The 19236-nt window shown below is 35.5% G+C and overlaps 1 protein-coding gene across 4 annotated transcripts; it reads left to right on the plus strand.

The window, feature by feature from the left end:
* The first annotated feature begins 3900 nt into the window (after window positions 1-3900).
* LOC145129401 (uncharacterized) lies at window positions 3901-16236 on the plus strand. Of its 4 annotated transcripts, XM_079064093.1 has the most exons (17): window positions 3905-4081; window positions 4191-4322; window positions 4929-5447; window positions 5539-6720; window positions 6806-7130; window positions 7282-7537; window positions 7642-7858; window positions 7976-8322; window positions 8422-8877; window positions 8983-10156; window positions 10252-10605; window positions 10701-10938; window positions 11064-13635; window positions 13784-14401; window positions 14543-15220; window positions 15323-15706; window positions 15862-16236. In XM_079064093.1, the coding sequence occupies exons 2-17, from the start codon at window positions 4197-4199 to the stop codon at window positions 15947-15949; spliced, it is 9534 nt and encodes a 3177-aa protein (XP_078920219.1). In that variant the 5' UTR covers window positions 3905-4081; window positions 4191-4196; the 3' UTR covers window positions 15950-16236. The 4 variants fall into 4 exon arrangements, 3 of the variants coding, with proteins under 3 accessions (XP_078920220.1, XP_078920221.1, XP_078920219.1); XR_013717478.1 differs by lacking the exons at window positions 15323-15706; window positions 15862-16236 and having other exon boundaries at window positions 3901-4322; window positions 14543-14787; window positions 14847-14937; window positions 14997-15115; XM_079064094.1 differs by lacking the exons at window positions 15323-15706; window positions 15862-16236 and having other exon boundaries at window positions 3901-4322; window positions 14543-14937; window positions 14997-15165.
* Window positions 16237-19236: the final 3000 nt, after the last annotated feature.

Below are 19236 nucleotides of genomic sequence, written 5' to 3' on the forward strand. Positions count from 1 at the left end.
AATTTCATTTTAATTTGTCCATTTTAAATGAAAGGAAAGTGGGATGCTAAAATTATCATAAAGCCAAAAGTATAATGACATTTCAGTGTACGTTGTTTGTATTTATCCAAGTATTAGAAAGCTCTTGATTGAGTTCAAATTACATTGACTGAGAGGATGGAAACATGTCAGATTGTGGTGTCTAAAACTAAAGACTTTAAATTTGAAACATGTCAGATTGGGTTTTGTTAGAGAGAAACAATGATGTTTTTAATTGAATTTTCATTGTTAGTATTTTTTTGTTATCTAAAATGTCCTTGAATTACTTTAGGAATATTGTGACTTTTGTTGAGGCTGTGAAAGATAGTATGAAGAACAATGTATAACAGACACAAACTCAAGTTCAGGTAATGTTGTCACAGATGCAATTGAAAAATAAAAGTAGGGTATGTCGATCCCATTAGGCTAGTCAACTTCTAATTATACTAATAATAGCACCGCACTTATATTTCTTTAAACATAATAAAAAACTTATAATTTCAAAGTATAGTGGTTTCAATAGAAAAAAGTAAAGATATAACATCTTATTTAAAACAAATATAAAATATTGTTATAAATGCAAGAAACAACAACATACTTTTATTATTTTGTTTACTAAGAAAAAACTTGAAGTAAAATGTTGCTATAAAAAGATGAAATTATGTTTAGTCTCTTTGGTTCCCTCAATCGTGTAAGTAGGATCATACTTCATTTTGTATTTGTCCAATATAGCATCATACTTTCGTTTTATATTAAGTCCAACAATATAAAAATGAAAGTATAGTGTTATATATAGCTATATATTCGAAAGTACTTATTTGATTGTACTTGTTTTATAGATATTTATTGATTTCAGTGTATCTTCTACAAATTTTAATAATACTAATAACCATAATTTTTTTTTATAATTATTATGCAATATATGTAGATATTAGTATGTTTTTTATGCGTTTCCCCGCGTTTATTGCGGATTATAATCTAGTTTTATAGAAATAGTGAAATTTTATGTAAGAATTATAATAAAAAAATTAGAAAAAGAATTGCCCTGCTGGGATGATAGAAAAAGATTTGCATGGATGCGATCATAAAAAAGAAAAAGAAAAAGAATTATCATAAATGACTTACTAATACCAATCAAGGTAGTCCCCATATTGGAATATTTTCCGTTCCCAATTTTCATTAATTCCTAGTTTTCATTAATTTTTCATAATAATATTCATGTCTATGTTTCTACAATTTAGGCAACAATCAAGCTAGTAAATTTTCATTAATTTTCTTTAAAATATTCATTAACTTTCTGTAACAATATTCATGTTTACGTTTCTATAATTTAGGAGTTAATAAATAATAATACACATAAGAATATTCGCATTCTAAATATAAGAGATACATAATATATCATTATGGTTATATAAACTATACAAAATTACATAAATGGTTGATGTAGTATGGGTAATAGGCACTTTTAATACAAGTTTAAAAAAATGTGCAAACTCAATCCTGGTGTCTTGTTGATATTGTGGAGATGGTTCTTTTCACATACGACGCCAAAAAATATATATTTTATCAAATGACATTTTTTTTAATATTTTATTATCATTTCTTTAAATTGTAGGGACCATTTATATAACTTATCTTAAGAATTTGAGAAAATTTCAACCATGTACATGAAGATCAATATTTCATTCGATTTCAAAAAGAATTTATCTTCTTTACCGATCCCTCTTCTTTAAAAAAGAATCATAATAACTCATATGTCATCTGATGAACTTTTAAACCCCATTTAAAGATATGTCGTTGATTTGTATCTAATTTCCCTCCAATGAAAGTGCACTCGATGTTTAGGTTTACCATCTGTTGCCACAAAGACACACAAGCGACCATGATTAAGTTAATAGTTCTAGTATTTTACATAAATGGTCCCTATAGTTTATGGAAGTAATAATAAAATAAAAAAATATAAAAAAATGTAAAAAACGTAAAAATGTCATTTTACAGAAATTTAACGGGAGTTTTTGAGGTCGTGTGTGAAAAGGACCATCTACGCAATATTGACAAAACACAAGGAGTGAATTTGTCCATTTCTTTTGAACTAGTATTAGAAGTGCCTATTACCTCATACCATTGGGACCATTTATGTAATTTTGTAAATAAACTATAAAACCTATTAAACTTGGATTATTATCCTAATTAAATAGCTTATATTTCCAACAACCCTTTTAAAAAAAAGGGCCCCATTACTGCTTTATTGTCTTCCAATACGTGGGAAACGAAAACAAAAGCTAAAGAAAAACGAGGAAATGATAAAACATAAAGAAATGGAGAAATAGCAGAGACTTAACTTGACTTCATTTGGTAAAGCCGAACTGTTTTGGGGTTGTTTGGCTTAGCTTTTCACACAACCAAAATCCTTTTTCGAAAGTACTTATTTGATTGTATTTGTTTTATAGATATTTATTGATTTCAGTGTATCTTCTACACATTTCAATAATACTAATAACCATATATTTTTTTTAATAATTATTATTTATTACCTCCTAAATTATAGAAACGCTGGTTGGGATGATAGAAAAAGAATTGCCGTGCTGGGATGATAGAAAAAGAATTGCATGAATGCGATCATACTTTTTTTTTTATCATAAATGACTTAATAATACCAATCAAGGTAGTTCCCATATTGGAATATTTTCCGTTCCCAATTTTCATTAATTACTAGTTTTCATTAATTTTTCATAATAATATTCATGTCTACGTTTCTACAATTTAGGCAACGATCAAGGTAGTAAATTTTCATTAATTTTCTTTAAAATATTCATTAACTTTCTATAACAATATTCATATTTACGTTTCTATAATTTAGGAGGTAATAAATAATAATACACCTAAGAATATTCGCATTCTAAATATAAGAGATACATAATATATCATTATGGTTATATAAACTATACAAAATTACATAAATGGTCGATGTAGTATGGGTAATAGGCACTTTTAATATAAGTTTAAAAAAATGTGCAAACTCAACCCTGGTGCTTTGTCGATATTATGGAGATGGTTCATTTCACATACGACGTCAAAAAATATATTTTTTATAAAATGACATTTTACTTTTTTTTTTATTATTTTATTATCATTTCTTTATTAAGTAGGGACTATTTATGTAACTTATCTTAAGAATTTGAGAAAATTTCAACCATGTATATGAAGATCAATTGTTGGAGTTGGGAAACGAAAACCAGTCCTTTCAAGATTTTGAGAAAAAAATTTCATTCGATTTCAAAAAGAATTTATCTTTTTTACTGATCGCTCTTCTTTAAAGAAGAATCATAATATCTCATATATCATCTGATGAGCTTTTAAACCCCATTTAAAGATATATCGTTGATTTGTATCTAAATTCCCTCCAATGAAGGTGTAGTCGGTGTTTAGGTTCACCGTCTGTTGCCACAAAGACACACATACAAGCGATCATGATTAAGTTAATAGTTCTAGTATTTTACATAAATGGTCCCTATAGTTTAGGGAAGTAATAATAAAATACAAAAATATAAAAAAATGTAAAAAGCGTAAAAATGTCATTTTATAGGAATTTAACGGGAGTTTTTGACGTCGTGTGTGAAATGGACCATCTACGCAATATTGACAAAACACAAGGAGTGAATTTGTCCATTTCACTCCATTGGGACCATTTATGTAATTTTGTAAATAAACTATAAAACCTATTAAACTTAGATTATTATCCTAATTAAATAGCTTATATTTCCAACAACCTTTTTAAAAGAAAGGGTCCCATTACTTTATTGTCTTCCAATAGGTGGGAAAGGAAAACAAAAGCCAAAGAAAAAGGAGGAAAAGATAAAACATAAAGAAATGGAGAAATAGCGGAGACTTGAACTTGACTTCATTTTGGTAAAGCCGAACTGTTTTTAGTGTATCTTGATTCCTCTGTTTTTGTTCAAAAGAAATGTTGATTGCGCCTTTAATGTACGGAGAAGCTTTAGAAAAGCAATCGTCGAATCTTTTCTCTGCTATTAGATCTCTACTACGATCACTTCCTTAGACAGTAAGATAAGACACATCATTTTCTAAACGACAAGACAAGAACAAGAACAAGAAAACCCAGTTTCATATTCGAGTTTGGATTCTCATTTTTGGTTTTTTATAATCATTAGAAGGCGATGATGGAAGGGGGTTCCTCAGGGAAGAAAAAAAGAGCTGCTAAGAGCCAAGATCACGACTTTGCACAGTTGATCTTTTCATGGTCTCTGGACGACATACTCAATGACAACCTTTATGAACACCAGGTTTTTCCTTTACACAGTTGATCGTTCCTTTCTTTTTGCAGTTCTTGAAGTCTTTTGTTGTTTTGTTCTTTTTTAGTTTCCTAGGTGAACCCATTCTCGATTTTCATACATATAATGCATGTAACTTGGATCATTCCACTTTTTCTTACCCCTGTCTTATTTTTAAAATTGTAGTTGTTCTTTCAGATTAGCCCTTTGTTTAGGAAACCATTGGTCTATTATTTCAATCGGGCATCTTATCACAAAATTGAATTGAAACATTCGACTGTTTAGTTATAATTATGAAGTCCATTTTGATTTCACATATACATCCAAAAGTTGCAGAGATCACATAAACTTCTTGAAAAAATTATAACCCATTGACCTCAAAGTCAACTTTTTTTCATTTTGGGCTGGAATATTTATCATTCTTTTTCTTTCGTTCCCAGATCAGTGGCATGAAGATAGCTGATTATTTGTTTTTTGAGAAACATAAAACATAAACTTTTTTGTGATTTCCTCATAAGTCATAACTATATGTTGTTTAAATAAGCTGGTTGGCTTTATCTTTTTAGATCATATCTCCATCACATGAATCTTTCTTGTGACTTGATGCATCATTTGCAGGTGGAGAAAATACCACTTACTTTCCAATCTGAAGAACACTACTTTCGTTCTTTTGTGTATCCTTTGCTTGAGGAAACACGTACTGAATTGGCTTCCAGTATGAAGATGATGTACAAAGCTCCATTTTCTGAAATTTCTTCTTTTAAGAAGGCCAAAGGAAAAGAGAAAACGATGTATGATGTTACTGTTGCTACTTGGAGAAACAGTGAACGCCGAAAAGAGCCTTATCAGACTTTACCTGGTGATCTGCTTATTGTAACAAATGGAGGACCCGGATCTGTTTCTGATTTGCAGAGTGTGGGTAGTACATGGGCTTTTTTATTAGTAAATAACACGGAGGATGATGATAGTGGTACACCCGTACAGTTTAAAGTCACTGCATCACAAAAGATTGAATTCCATGATGGGATGTTTGTTGCTTTCTTGATGAATATAACAACCCAGAAAAGAATCTGGAATTCATTGCACAAGCATGTAAATCTTGATATTATCAAAGAGATTCTTTACCCTGATTCAGTGGTAAGAAGTTATTATAGTCATAATTAGTTGATAAAATCTTCCTTTGTTAAGTCTTAACATCAGTGTTTATTATCAATGTCCCTTGTTACAGGTTAAGGAGAGGTGTGATATGTGTTCATTAGGTTGCAATAGTTCTGTCCAGAGATTTGATCAAAGTCTTGTTTCTAAACTGAATGAATCCCAGAAAGCAGCTATTATGGCTTCGATTGGTAAAATGGAATGTTGCCATAAATCCTATGTGGAACAAATATGGGGACCCCCTGGAACAGGGAAAACGATGACAGTAAGTGTGATGCTCTCTATCTTCTTGCAAATGAAGTGTAGGACACTTACGTGTGCTCCAACTAATGTTGCCATAGTAGCAGTAGCCTCACGTGTTCTAAGCTTGGTAAAGGAATCATCTAAAACTATAACTGCAAATGGTGATTCGTTTTGTTCCATTGGAGATTTGCTATTGTTTGGCAACAAGGAGAGGTTGAAAGTTGGAAAAGACATTGAAGAAATCTATCTGGATCATCGGGTTGAGAAGCTTACAGAGTGCCTTGGATCTCTGACTGGTTGGAAGCACTGCATAAAATCTATGGTTGATTTACTTGAAGATTGTGTTTCTCAATATCATGTATTTGTGGAAAATGAATCGATGAAAGAAAAACAGGTTACAAATGAAAACAAAAGTAAAACCAACAACTTGAAAGTCAAATCCTTCATGGAGTTTGTGCGAGAACGATTCAGTTCTTTTGTACAACCACTCAGAAGGTGCATTATCACATTCTGTACTCATATCCCAAGAAGTTTCATGAAGCAAGAAAATTTCCAAACTATGGTCTCTCTTTTGGATAATTTAAGCTCTTTGGAATCGTTGTTGTCCCAAAAGAACCTGGTTTCTGAAGAACTTGAGAAAATTTTCGTTTCTAAACCGTTGGAAGGTGATTTTGTTAAGTCAGGTGACATGTCATCGATCAATTCTGTGAGAATCATGTCTCTTTCTCTTCTAAAAAGGCTGCAGACCTCTCTAGGAGGACTCAAGCTGCCAGGTGGCAACAGACATGCAATAACACGGTTTTGTTATGAAAGAGCTTCTCTTTTATTCTGCACAACATCTACCTCCTACGCGTTACAGAAAGTCAAAATGGTGCCTTTGAAGTTATTGGTTATAGATGAAGCTGCTCAGATGAAAGAGTCTGAAGCCATCATTCCCCTTCAAATTCCTGGAATGAAACATGCTATTCTCATTGGAGATGAGTGCCAGTTACCTGCAACGGTTAAAAGCAATGTAAGGCTATTTTAATTTCTATATTTCTATTTTCAAAATTTTGTGTTTTAAGCTATACTTGGATTGAGTCGATGTTTGTGGACAGGTTTCAAGTGAATGCGGATTGGGAAGAAGCTTATTTGAAAGATTGAGTTTGTTGGGTCATTCTAAGAACCTGCTGAATGTTCAATACAGAATGCATCCTAAAATAAGTTCCTTCCCGAATAGGAAGTTTTATCATAAGCAAATCCTGGATGCAGAAAATGTGACAAGTAAGAGTCATGGAAAGCAATATCTTTCAGGACAGATGTTTGGTTCATATTCATTTATAAATATTGTTGGTGGAAAAGAAGAAGGTGATGATGTTGGGAGCAAAAGAAACATGGTTGAGGTGTCTATTGTGGTTAAGATAGTGCAGAAGCTTTATAAAGGTATACTATTGGTTATATCCCCCGCATGCAGCTGTCGTTTGTCTTTTTGTCTTTCTGTTTTCTTTTTTGTTGTTGGTTAGTTGAATTTGGTTCATATAATCTTTTTAATGTTTCAATGATCATTTCATGACATCTTCTTTCATGTTTGTAGCATGGCACCAGTCCAAGAAAAAGGTTAGCATTGGTGTTGTATCTCCCTATACTGCACAAGTTGTATCGATTGAAGAGAAAATTCGTTACAAGTATGAGAAACATGATGGATTTTCAGTAACTGTAAAGTCAATTGATGGGTTTCAAGGTGGAGAAGAAGACATTATAATTTTATCTACTGTAAGATCAAATAGCCATGGGAATGTTGGATTCATGTCTAGTCCTCAAAGGACTAATGTTGCCTTGACCAGAGCACGGTGGGATTCTTTGACTTTCATAACTATTGATCTTTATAGATAGCTTTCCTTTTTTAGAACTACATCTAATAAATTTGTATGTCTTCTCTTCTGTTTCTATCTAGGCATTGTCTCTGGATATTGGGGAATGAAAGAACCCTGGCTCGTAGTGACTCAATATGGAAGGATTTAGTGTGTGATGCAAAGAATCGCCATTGTTTGTTTGATGCTAATGCTGATAAATGCTTGAAGAAGATAATAATAAATGCAAAGAAAGAGATAGAACCACTTAATGATATGGTTAAGGGGAATAGCTTACTTCTTAAACATGTAAAATGGAAGGTATTGTATCTTAACTTGACTTCCATTTAGACCATGATTCTTTTTTCCTTAAATATGTTATTATGTAATATCCTGTTTTTGTTCTTCATATTAATTCTTTTCAATTTATGCCATCAGATTCTCTTCAGCGATAATTTCAGAAAGTCATTTGGAAAACTGTCAGATTCTCGCATGAAGAATGTAGTTGTAGATTTTCTACAAAAACTTTCTGGTGGATGGAGGCCTAATGATGGAAACATAGATTGTAAAACACCATCAAAGGTATTGAAAACATATAAGGTTGAAGGGCTCCACCTTATTTGCACGATTGATATCATCAAGGAGTTGAAGTACATACAAGTTCTGAAGGTTTGGGATATATTACCTATAAAGGAGATTCCAAAACTGAGAAAACAACTTGACAGCATGTTTGCTACATACACTGAAGCTTATATGAATCGTTGTGCAACAAAATGTTTGGAGGGGTATGTACATACATTCTCCGTTTACTGAATCTTAAAGCTATTATAATGCATGCTTAGTTCATGCTCTTAACATTGTCATGTTGGATTTATATTGTTCAGAAACTTGGAAATTCCTAAGAGTTGGGCAACATCAAAAGCAATTATCCAATTTCAAGATGTAATAAAATGTGAAGGTGCCAATGAAGTGAGTGAAAGCTTGTTGCATATGAAGTTCTACTCCTTATCACCTGGGATGGTGGAATATTTGCGTTTTGGTAGAGAAATTGATCTACCTGTGAATCTCTCTGATGAACAAATGGACATATTTTTGTATTCCAAAAGTTCATGTATTATTGGGCAATCAGGAACAGGCAAAACCACTATATTGACAATGAAGTTGTTACAAAATGAGCAGTCTTTTCTTGCTATTTGTGAAGCAGAGAGAAGCCGAGTTAAAGATGCTGAAGTTGTTGATGATCATGAAGAAAGCAAACCGACTGTTTTGCGACAGCTTTTTGTGACAGTTGACCCAAAATCATGCTATGTGGTGAAGCAACATGTTTCCCAATTTAAAAGGTGTGCAAATGCTTGTTTCTTTTACTTATTTCTTGTCTTGGATTGTTTATACATAGAATTTTGTTATGTCATTTTTTGACTTCCAAGCGTTGATGTATATGGCAGTGTTTCATGTGATGGGAATTCATCAAGAGAGATTAATCTTGATGATGTAGATATAACATCAGAATCTGATGTGCCAGACACATTCATTGATGTTCCTGAGAAAAGTTATCCTCTTGTGATAACATTTCATAAGTTTCTGATGATGTTGGATGAAACATTGGGCGATTCATTCTTTACAAGATTTCATGTGGCAAGAGAAGGCTCTCATGGTAACCATATAAGTTCAAGATCTGTTGCATTGCAAACTTTCATAAGATCAAGAAACGTTACATTTGACAGATTTTGTTCACTCTACTGGCCTGACTTTGAATCAAGTTTGACAAAGAACCTTGATCCATCTAGAGTGTTCACTGAAATAATTTCTCAAATAAAAGGAAGCTTGCCAGCAGGAGAAAATTTTGATGGCAAACTGAGCTATGAAGGTTACTCTTTATTGTCCGAAGGTTGTGCATCCACTTTAACAAAACAGAAAAGAGACACTATAAGTTCCCTCTTTGAAGCCTATGAAAAGATGAAAGCTGAACGTGGGGATTTCGATTTGGGAGATTTAGTAAATGATCTTCATCATCGACTTAAAACCAGGGGTTATGAAGGCGACCAAATGGATTTTATATACATTGATGAAGTGCAAGATCTTAGTATGAGGCAGATTTCTCTTTTCAAATATATTTGCCAAAATGTTGATGAAGGCTTTCATTTTGCTGGTAATACTGCACTGAACATTGCAAGGGGGGTTGATTTTAGATTTAAAGATATACAATCTATGTTCTATAAAGAGCTTTTAAGGACCATATCAACCGAAAAACAAGAGAAAGCTAATGTATTGGAGATTTTGCAACTAAAACAGAACTCCAGAACTCATATTGGTGTGCTCCAATTAGCTCAGAGTGTTATTTACATTCTATACTCTTACTTTGCTCACTCAATTGATATTTTGGAGCCTGAGACTAGTTTTATTTCTGGGCAAGCTCCTGTTTTACTCAAGTCTGGCAATGATAAAAATGGGATTGTGACAATCTTTGGCAACACAGGAACTAGTGAAAAAACTGTTAGCTTTGGTGCTGAACAGGTGATATTGGTTCGCGATGAATGTGCAAAGACTGAGGTTTGTAAAGATGTTGGAAATCAGGCTCTTGTTCTCACTATAGCAGAGTGCAAGGGTCTTGAGTTCCAGGTAAGTTCCTTCTTAAATCTTAATCATATCTTTTGTGATTTTGAGTATATTTTGCTTTTTGATGTCTCACACCCTCACATGGCCTGATTTTTTAGGATGTCTTGTTATACAACTTTTTTGGGTCATCCCCTATGAAAGACCAGTGGAGTGTTATATATGGATACATGAAAGAACACGATTGGCTTGATGAGAAACTTCCTCATTCTTTCCCGAGCTTCAAGGAATCGAAACATAATGTCTTGTGTGATGAATTGAAACAATTGTATGTTGCTATAACTCGGACAAGGCAAAGGTTATGGATATGTGAGAACAAAGAGGAGCTCTCCAAACCAATGTTTGACTACTGGAAAAAGAGGGGCCTTGTGCAAGTAAGGAAGCTGAATGATTCAGTAGAACAAGCAATGGGATGTGCAAGCAGCCCTCAGGAATGGCTGGAGCGTGGTAAAAAGGTGGATGTTTAGTGTTTATCCCTTATTGAAATTATTTTATTCTGTTTTGCTGTTTATTGTCTAAAGGGTGCTGATGACCTTTATATGTTTTCCAGCTTTTCTATGAGAACATATTTGATATGGCAACAATGAGCTTCAAAAGAGCTGGAGACTTGAAGTGGGAGACAATGGCCAAGGCTTTTGGTCGTAGAAAATCTGCTGAAGAAATTCGTGGAAAAAATCCTGAAAAAGCTTCATGTTATCTTAGAGAAGCTGCAAAAAAGTTCGAGTCTATTAGGAAACTTGAGCTAGCAGCTAAATGTTATTGTGATTTGGGAGAGTATGAAAGAGCTGGTAACTTCTTTTCTCCGTCATAAAGACGTTTTTGTGCTTTTGTGCTACTTGATCAGTTGTGATTTTGCTCAGATCAGATGAAGTTTTTGTAAACTTCTATCATCTAATTCTAATTTTTTATACAGGAAAAATTTATTTGGATAAGTGTGGGGACATTAATGCAGCAGCAGAGTGTTTCATGCTAGCCGGATGTTATAGTGATGCAGCTGAAGCTTATGCCAAGGGACATCAGTTTTCTAACTGTTTGTCGGTTTGCAGAAAAGGGGAACTTTTTGATAAAAGCTTGAAGTATGTAGAATATTGGAATGAGCATGTTCATGTTCAAAGTAGAGAAATCGATAAAGACGAGCAAGATTTTCTGGAGGGTTGTGCTCTTTATTACTACGAGCCCAAAGATCATAAATCCATGATGAAGTTTGTCAGAGCCTTTCGTTCTATGGAATCAAAACGTGTTTTCTTAAGGTGGTTAGGCTGCCTTGATGATCTTATGTTGTTGGAAGAAGAATCAGGACATTTCCTTGATGCTGCTGAGCTTGCAGGGTCATGGGGTGATGTTCTGAAAGAGGCTGATCTTTTGGAGAAGGCTTCTCATTTTGAGGAAGCAACATTGCTCATACTTTGGTATGTGTTCTCTAACTCATTATGGGGAAACAGAAACATAGGTTGGCCTTTGAAGCATTTTTCTCAGAAGAATGAACTTTGTAAGAAAGCAAAGTCACTTGCAAAAATGGATTCGGACGATTTGTATGATTTTGTTTCTAGTGAAATTGAAGTACTCACTACTCAACAGAGTAGCATGTCTAAGCTGAAGAAGCATTTAGATGCTTCTCAACAACACAAGAGTCTGAGGGGAGAAATCTTATCGATCAGAAAGATTTTGGATGCTCATCTCCAGTTGGATATTGTAAAATATGTCTGGGAGGATGAGTTACCCTCTGATATTAGTAAGTATGTAGAGGACAAGATCTCTCAGAATCAAGTTTCTGTTAGAACTCTGGTTTTTTATTTTAATCTCTGGAAGAACAACGTAATGGATATCTTCCAGAGTCTTGGAGGTCTTGAGAATGCAGAAGCAAATGAGCATGAGGGTCATGTTGATTTCTGTTTAAATTATTTTGGTGTGAGGAAACAGTATGTAAAAGGAAACATTGTTTACTTGTTAGTCAACAAGGATTTTGATTGGGTAAGAAATGTTGGTGATGACAAGGGGCTTCATAGGGATGGAAAGATTCTAACTTTGGATAGCAAGCAGTTGGGGATTGCTATTCGGTCATATTGGCAGTCAGATTTACTTTCTGTGGGTGTAAAGGTGCTTGAAACTCTTCAATCGCTTTATAATTTGACTCTAAACGGTTCTTCATTTCACCAAAGCACGTCTCTTCTTCACATTTTTGAGGTATCCAAGTTTCTTTTAGATTGTCAGTATCTCAACCTCACAGTTGATGATATGAAGATTTTGCAAGTTTTTCTTGGAAGCTCTATGATATATTTTGACTATGTGTTTCCATTAGACTGGCGAAAATCAGTCTCTTGGAACTTGATTGCCTTAAGGGAGAGTGATCTTTCACTGAACTTGCTAGAGGAAGTTATTCTTCAGTACCTCAACATTGAAAGTGACCTCTCCTATTGGACAATTGGGAGAGTGATGATGATATGTCTTAGTTCCAGAAAATCTTTTGCACTTCATGAGAAGATTATGAGGGGCCTTCAATGGAATCCCTTATGGAAGTCATTCGTTGAGAAATTTCAGGAAGGTGGCTTCAATGATGTTTATGTTGCTCCATCACTCCATAATGCTATGGTAGATACGTATAGAGCTTACTGGATGTTTCCTGGCCACATATCACCTCACAGTTTTGTATATCTCTTGGATCGTCTTCTATTCATGGCATCTTTCTCCTCAGGAGTCTTTTTCACAACAAAATCTTCTTTTGTTGAATGGTATACACATCTTCACACGACGTGTACTCCAGATACAACTTTCTCAGATTCCAAGCAGATCTTTTCGAAGGATATCACAGACTTTCTTGTTGGAATAGTTCAGCATATTCTATACAAAAAAGAGGAAACCATATCATGGATTGAACGATCGAACATTGTTGTCTCTTATTACCATCCACTGATAGCATTGAAGTTGGTTATGATAGTTTCTTTAATTTCTTTGCAATTATCAGATTGTTCCCAAGTAGTATTTGATTTGCTGTTGGGGTGGAACAACATTGCTTATTTGCTTCCCAAGAAGTTTGTAGGTGATCTTCTAAGGAGAAGAGACGGTTGTATCTTGAGTTTAAATCCAGATACGGTTGCAGAAGCATTTGCAAGCATTGAGGATCCTCTTCTAATTGTGAGTTCAAATAATGCAACTCCAAGAGTCTATGCTCCACGTGCAATATTTGTGGGCCTTAAGAGACCTAGAGAAGAGATCATGAGTGTATTGTTCCCAGGTGAAACTACACTTAATCCCCAGAAAGACAAAGCTACAATGATAACTGAGGCGAATCATGTTGAGGAAACTTGTGATGAACATAGCAATGGTGATCATTCACTGGTGGAATCAATTCTAGAAAAACAAAGCAGCAATGAGAACATGCAGGGTGCAGAAATCAAGAAAGGGAGACAAAGAACAAGGGGGAGGAGGGGTAAAAATAACAAAGCATGCAATGACCAGAAGCAGCTTTCTTCTCCATCTGATAAGAGGTTAGACTTGCAATATTGCAAATTTTAAGTGGTTTATTATTGTTTAGATCAATCTAAACTGCATTTTTTTATCGAACATTTTGTTTTCTTGCAATCTTGCATTCTTTTATCTTATTTATATACATTCATATGGGTGTCTGGCTATCAGTTTCAGTCATCATGAAGTGGAGCTTTCAGTTTCTAAGAGTCATGAAAAGGCGACTGTGCAAATCCATGAGTGGCTGCAAAGTAGCAGACCAATGGTAGATTGCAGCAACATGTGTGAGGTTCTTCATGAGGAGAACCATGTTGAGGAAACTTGTGATGAACATAGCAATGGTGATCATTCACTGTATGAACCGGAGGTGGAAAAACAAAACATTAACAATAACACTCAGCATTTAGGAAGCAAGATAGGGATGGGAAATAACGAAAGGAAGAAGAGTAAAAAGAACAGAAGTAGCAACACTCAAAATACATTATCTAGTGTTCTATTGAATGGACAAACTTGTGCCAGAGAAGGTAGAACTCTACATGAAGCAAAAAACTCATGGAATGACCTTACAACTCTACACGAAGGAAACAACTCATGGGGTGACCTTACAACTCCACCCGAAGCAAGAAACTCATGGGATGATCTTACAACTCTACCAGAAGCAAAAAACTCATGGGATGACCTTACAAATCTACATGAAGCAAGCAAATCATGGGATGATCCTGCAACTCTACAGGAGGGAAACAACTCATGGGATGACATGAAGCAGCCTTCTTACGCATCTAATATGAGGTAAGACTTGCAATATTGTAACATGCTAAGTTGTCTATTAATGTTTAAACCACTCTAAACTAAAATATATATCGAAAAAGTATTTCTTTGTGTTCTTTTGACTCATTTATATACAATGGATTTGTGGACTATCATATTCAGTCGACCCAAAGTGGAGCTTCCTGTTTCTACTAGTGGCAAAAGGAGAAATGTCCAAGCAACTGTGGAGAGGCGGAGAAATGAGAACACACAGGATGCAGAAATCAAGAAAGGGAAGGGAAAGAATAAGGGAAAGTCACGGGTCAAATTGGTGCTTGAAAAACAAACCAGCAATAAGAACACTAAGGATGTGAAAATCAAGATAGGGAAGGGAAAGAACATTGATAACGGGAGTAAAAAAAACAAAGGTAGTAATAGTGTAAATTCATTTACTAGTGATGCACACATCAATGATGATCATCCACAGGCGAAAACTGTGGTAGCAAAACAAAGCAGCAATGAAAACACTCCAGAAGTGAAAATCCGGAAATGGAAGGGTGAGAATTCAAAGAACAAAGGTATCAACAGTGTAAATTCATTTACTAGTGATGCACACATCAATGATTATCATCCACAGGCGAAAATTGTGGTAGAAAAACAAAGAAGCAATGAAAACACTCCAGATGCAAAAATCCAGAAATGGAAGGGTAAGAATCCAAAGAACAAAGGTAGCAACAGTCTAAATACATTTACTACTGTTCATATGGATGAACAACACTGTGTTAGAGAAGCTACAATCCTACATAGAGCAAACATGGCATGCAATGACCTGAACCAGTCTTCTTCTGCATCCGAGACAAGGTTAGACTTCCAATATTGTAGATTTTTTAGTGTTTTATTATTTTGGATTCAAAATTCTGTTTCCTTGTATACGTTTGTCTGATTTATATACATACATTTCAGTCGACCAGAAATGGATCTTTTAGTTTCTAAAGGTGATGAAACGACTGTGGAAACATTTGTGGAGAAGTCAATGGTAGATGGTGTCTTTAATTATGTGGGTTCAGAGAGCAGCAACATAACTGAGACTCTTCAGGAGGAGAATCATGTGGAGGATACTGATCATGAGAAGAATCATGTGGAGGATACTGATCATGATGAAGTCAACATTGGTGATCATTCACCTCTGGAATTGTTGTTAGAAAAACAAAGCAGCAATGACAACACTCTTGATGAGGAAAACAGAAAAGGGAAAGGAGAATACGTTGCTGAAGAAGATACAACTCTATTCACATCAAATAGCACATGTAGTGACCTGAAACCACCAACAGATACTCTTGATACGGGGTTAGTGATAACTCTTATTTATCAATGTCATCTACTAATAATCATAGAAAAATGCTGGTTAAAAAGATCTTTTGGTTTATATTTTACTGGTTTTGTTGACCTTTTGTTGTTTAAAATGGAAATTTTATATACTTTGTTGTTATCTATGTTTGCAGGATAAAAACATCTGATGAGGTGAAACCTGCTAGCATTTTGGATATGGCGGCGGCATACTTGGGAATTCGCAGCTGGAGGAAAACTTGATCAAATGAACATGGTGCTTCTGAAGGTCTTTCACACAAGCCTTAATGTAAATAAGTAAAAAGAGAGAGAGAGAGAGATTTCATTTAGTATCATGGTATTCTCCTTTCTATGAATTAAAGGGAGGATTCCCTTACACTTAATTGGTAACTTTAAGGTTTAATTGGTCGGGCTCGAGCATGTGTGGTAGATCGTTCCATGTTTCTTTTTATAAGAACACATATGGTATTCTGCTTTAAGGTTCATGAGCATTGCTTCCTTATGACACTTATAAGGTTCCATTTTGGTCTTGGGATTGATGATAGTATACTATCAATCATTGTTGTGTGACATGATATGTTCAATGGCAATAACATTAGCCCGTTATGGTATTCACATACTTCAACAATCTCCCACTTGTGAAACTCATACCAATATAATAAAAAAGATACAACTAATCGATAACTTCTAACAAAAATCCACCATGACCTAGGTTAAATTAATATGTGCCTTTTATGGAAATTCAACAACAAACATCTTTGTAGTAACTATCACCTTCGTCCATTATGTTTCTCTGTCTACTTATTGTTCTTAAATCATAAGGCATGGATCGAATCAGTCATGGCTACGCATTTTGAGTTTCAATCAGTTCAGTTGAGATAAAATACATCATTCTTCATGTTGAGATAATACGCATCTTGGTACTAAGGACAATACAATGTAGTCGGTCAAAATCACTTATTGATAATAATCCATGATTTAATTTGAATAGCGGTTGATGTCCAACATTTACACGTAGCAAATGCCAATGGAATTGGAGAACCGTTTAAATATCCATTTAATGGATATTAACCAATCATTTACAATAGTTTGTAACCCTTTTGTACTTCCTACAGCAAAAAATAATAACATACTGTAACATCCCAAATTTCAGAAGTATGAGTGAAGGGCTTAAAGTGTAAATTAAGGAAGCTACTCGATGAGTAAGTATGCTACTCGTCGAGTTGGAGCGGGATTTGATCGCGAGTTAAGTGGCCAACTCGCCGAGTCGGAAGCTGTACTCGACGAGTTGGTGCTGGAATGAGAAAACCCCAATCTCGAGGGTTGCACCCTATTTAAAGGACTTTATGTCCTTCTCTCAGCCTCCTTATTTCCCTTGAGAACCAGAAGACCCTAAGCTCGTGTGTGTGAGGCCTTTGGAGGGAGATTGAAGCTTTGGAAGTTGCCTTTTGTGGAAGAAACTTGAAGATCAAAAAGGGCTTGCATCAAGGGAGTGGTGTAGATCCAGAATCTACTTAAGTTTGGGCACATCTTGGAGGTAATAAGCTGTTACCTTCACTCTTTTGCATCTAGATCTATTCATCAGAGAGATTTGGGGCCATTTTGGGTATGTTTGAGACCTACTTCGGGTTTGGAGTTTAGATCTGAGGTTGCTACTTCAGATCTAGACTTGTGTTGGTCTAGAATGTCATAAAGCATCAGTCAGTGAGTTGTTGGTGAAGCCCCTTTGTCTAAAACCCAAGCCCTAGAGTGATTTGGACCTTTAACTCCTTGGTTTCACGTAAAGTTTGCAACTTTACGTAGGGGTTATGCCCTAGAAGAGTGGATCTACAGTTTGGAGCCCCTGCATGGCTCGAAAAGCCTCTGTATGGATGAAGGACTGAAGGGACTCGACGAGTCGCATGGGTGGACTCGGCGAGTCATATGAAGATGGGTGGACTCGACGATTCATGTATGGTTGGATTAAAGCTTCAAAGGTTGCAACTTTATGACTCTAGGACCGAAAGAACACCAAGAGTAGCAACTTTAAGCTTCAGAAACGTAAATAATCCACAAGAGCTCATCTATGAGACCAAAAAGGGTCCAAAAGTTAAAACATGGAGATCTAAGCTTCTAAAGATGAAGATCAAGACTTTATACCTTGCACAAGCTAGAAATGGAGCAGAAAATGCGGATCTACAAGCTTCTCCTTGAACCACCACCTTGATCCAACCTTCTCTTCCTTGAAAATGAGACAACCACACCAAAATGCACTCAAAAGACCTTCCAAGCTCAAGAACTCTCCACAATGGGGTTAGGGTTTCGTGGAGGCTGTTTAGGGACAGGAGGGAGGCTGGTAAAGAAGATCCTTAGGTCATCATGTTCTTTAAATAGTGCTCAAACCCTAAATATTAGGGTTTTGGGGACTGGCCACGTACGTTGCGCGTACTCCTTTGTACGCAGCGCGTATGTGCATGCCATTCGCGTTCCTTCCTCACCAATACGCCCAACGTACATAGGGTGGTACGCCCCGCGTACTGCACCCCTAAGCCTAATAAGAAAGGATCCAATAGTTCGAGGCCCAAATCATTACAATTAATTAACCCAAAAATATAATAAATACATTGAATATTGTCGAGCGTTACATCTTCACCCTTGCCTCATTGGGCCTCCCCCCACCAAGGCCCAAATCCATACTAGTCCAAAAAGGCATCCAAGCCCAACTACAAGGCCTTTAAGTCCCAAGAGCACCCAACATGGCCTAAAGCCAAAAAAATTCTTGCTACAACAGGTGGGCCTGAGACCTAATCCTAAACAAGTCAAAAGCCCAACATGACTCGAGCCCAAAAATCTCCTAAGTCCACAGACTGCATATGCATGACGTACGTGGCTCGTACACACGACATACACTGATGATCCGGAATCGGGGCACTGGCCTAGTACGCGCAACGTACTCAAGAGTACACCCAACGTATTGGTCAGTCAGCCTAAAGTCACTCCAATATCTTAATCTATTAAGCTTTAACGTCCAAAACTTACATCCAAGCTCATAAAAGTGTCTTAAGCCATAAAGTTGCAAACTTTATGCTTTTGTATGCTTCATTGGGACTCAAACCATGAACTAAACCTTCTATTTCCCTTAAAAGGTCACCAACCCAATCATGGTTGAATCTTAACCTTCAAGATACAATTTTTATGAATCTACAAGACCTAACTTGCATGAAAGGACAACTAATATTCTCTGGAGTGTACCAAACTCATAAAGGTCCAAAATTTTGGGACAAAAAGCTCATAAAACCCATCTATGGGGATCAAAAAGGAAGCACATCAAGGTATAAACTTTATACCTTCAAAAGATGCACAATGAGGAGTAACTTCTAGATCTATAAGCTTGTAAGCAACCCTTCCTTCTTCAAAGGTCTTCTTCTTCAACAAATAAGCACCAAAAGTCACTAATAAGCTCCAAACTCTCATAAGCAAGGCTTAAACTCAAGATTAGGGTTATTGAGGGAAGGTGGCTGGTAAGGAATGTCTAAGGGAGGCATAAGGTG

This window comes from Lactuca virosa, chromosome 8 (assembly GCF_052849685.1).
Source record: "Lactuca virosa cultivar CGN04683 chromosome 8, Lactuca_virosa_CGN04683_v6, whole genome shotgun sequence".
Classification (NCBI taxonomy): domain Eukaryota; kingdom Viridiplantae; phylum Streptophyta; class Magnoliopsida; order Asterales; family Asteraceae; genus Lactuca; species Lactuca virosa.

What these genes read in the sequence shown, in the direction of transcription:
- LOC145129401 (XM_079064093.1), top strand. Translation starts at nt 4,197, where the DNA reads ATGATGGAAGGGGGTTCCTCAGGGAAGAAAAAAAGAGCTGCTAAGAGC. An exon ending in CTGCAACGGTTAAAAGCAAT is followed by an intron (nt 6,721 to 6,805) that starts GTAAGGCTATTT and finishes GTTTGTGGACAG; the next exon opens with GTTTCAAGTGAATGCGGATT. An exon ending in ACAGATACTCTTGATACGGG is followed by an intron (nt 15,707 to 15,861) that starts GTTAGTGATAAC and finishes CTATGTTTGCAG; the next exon opens with GATAAAAACATCTGATGAGG.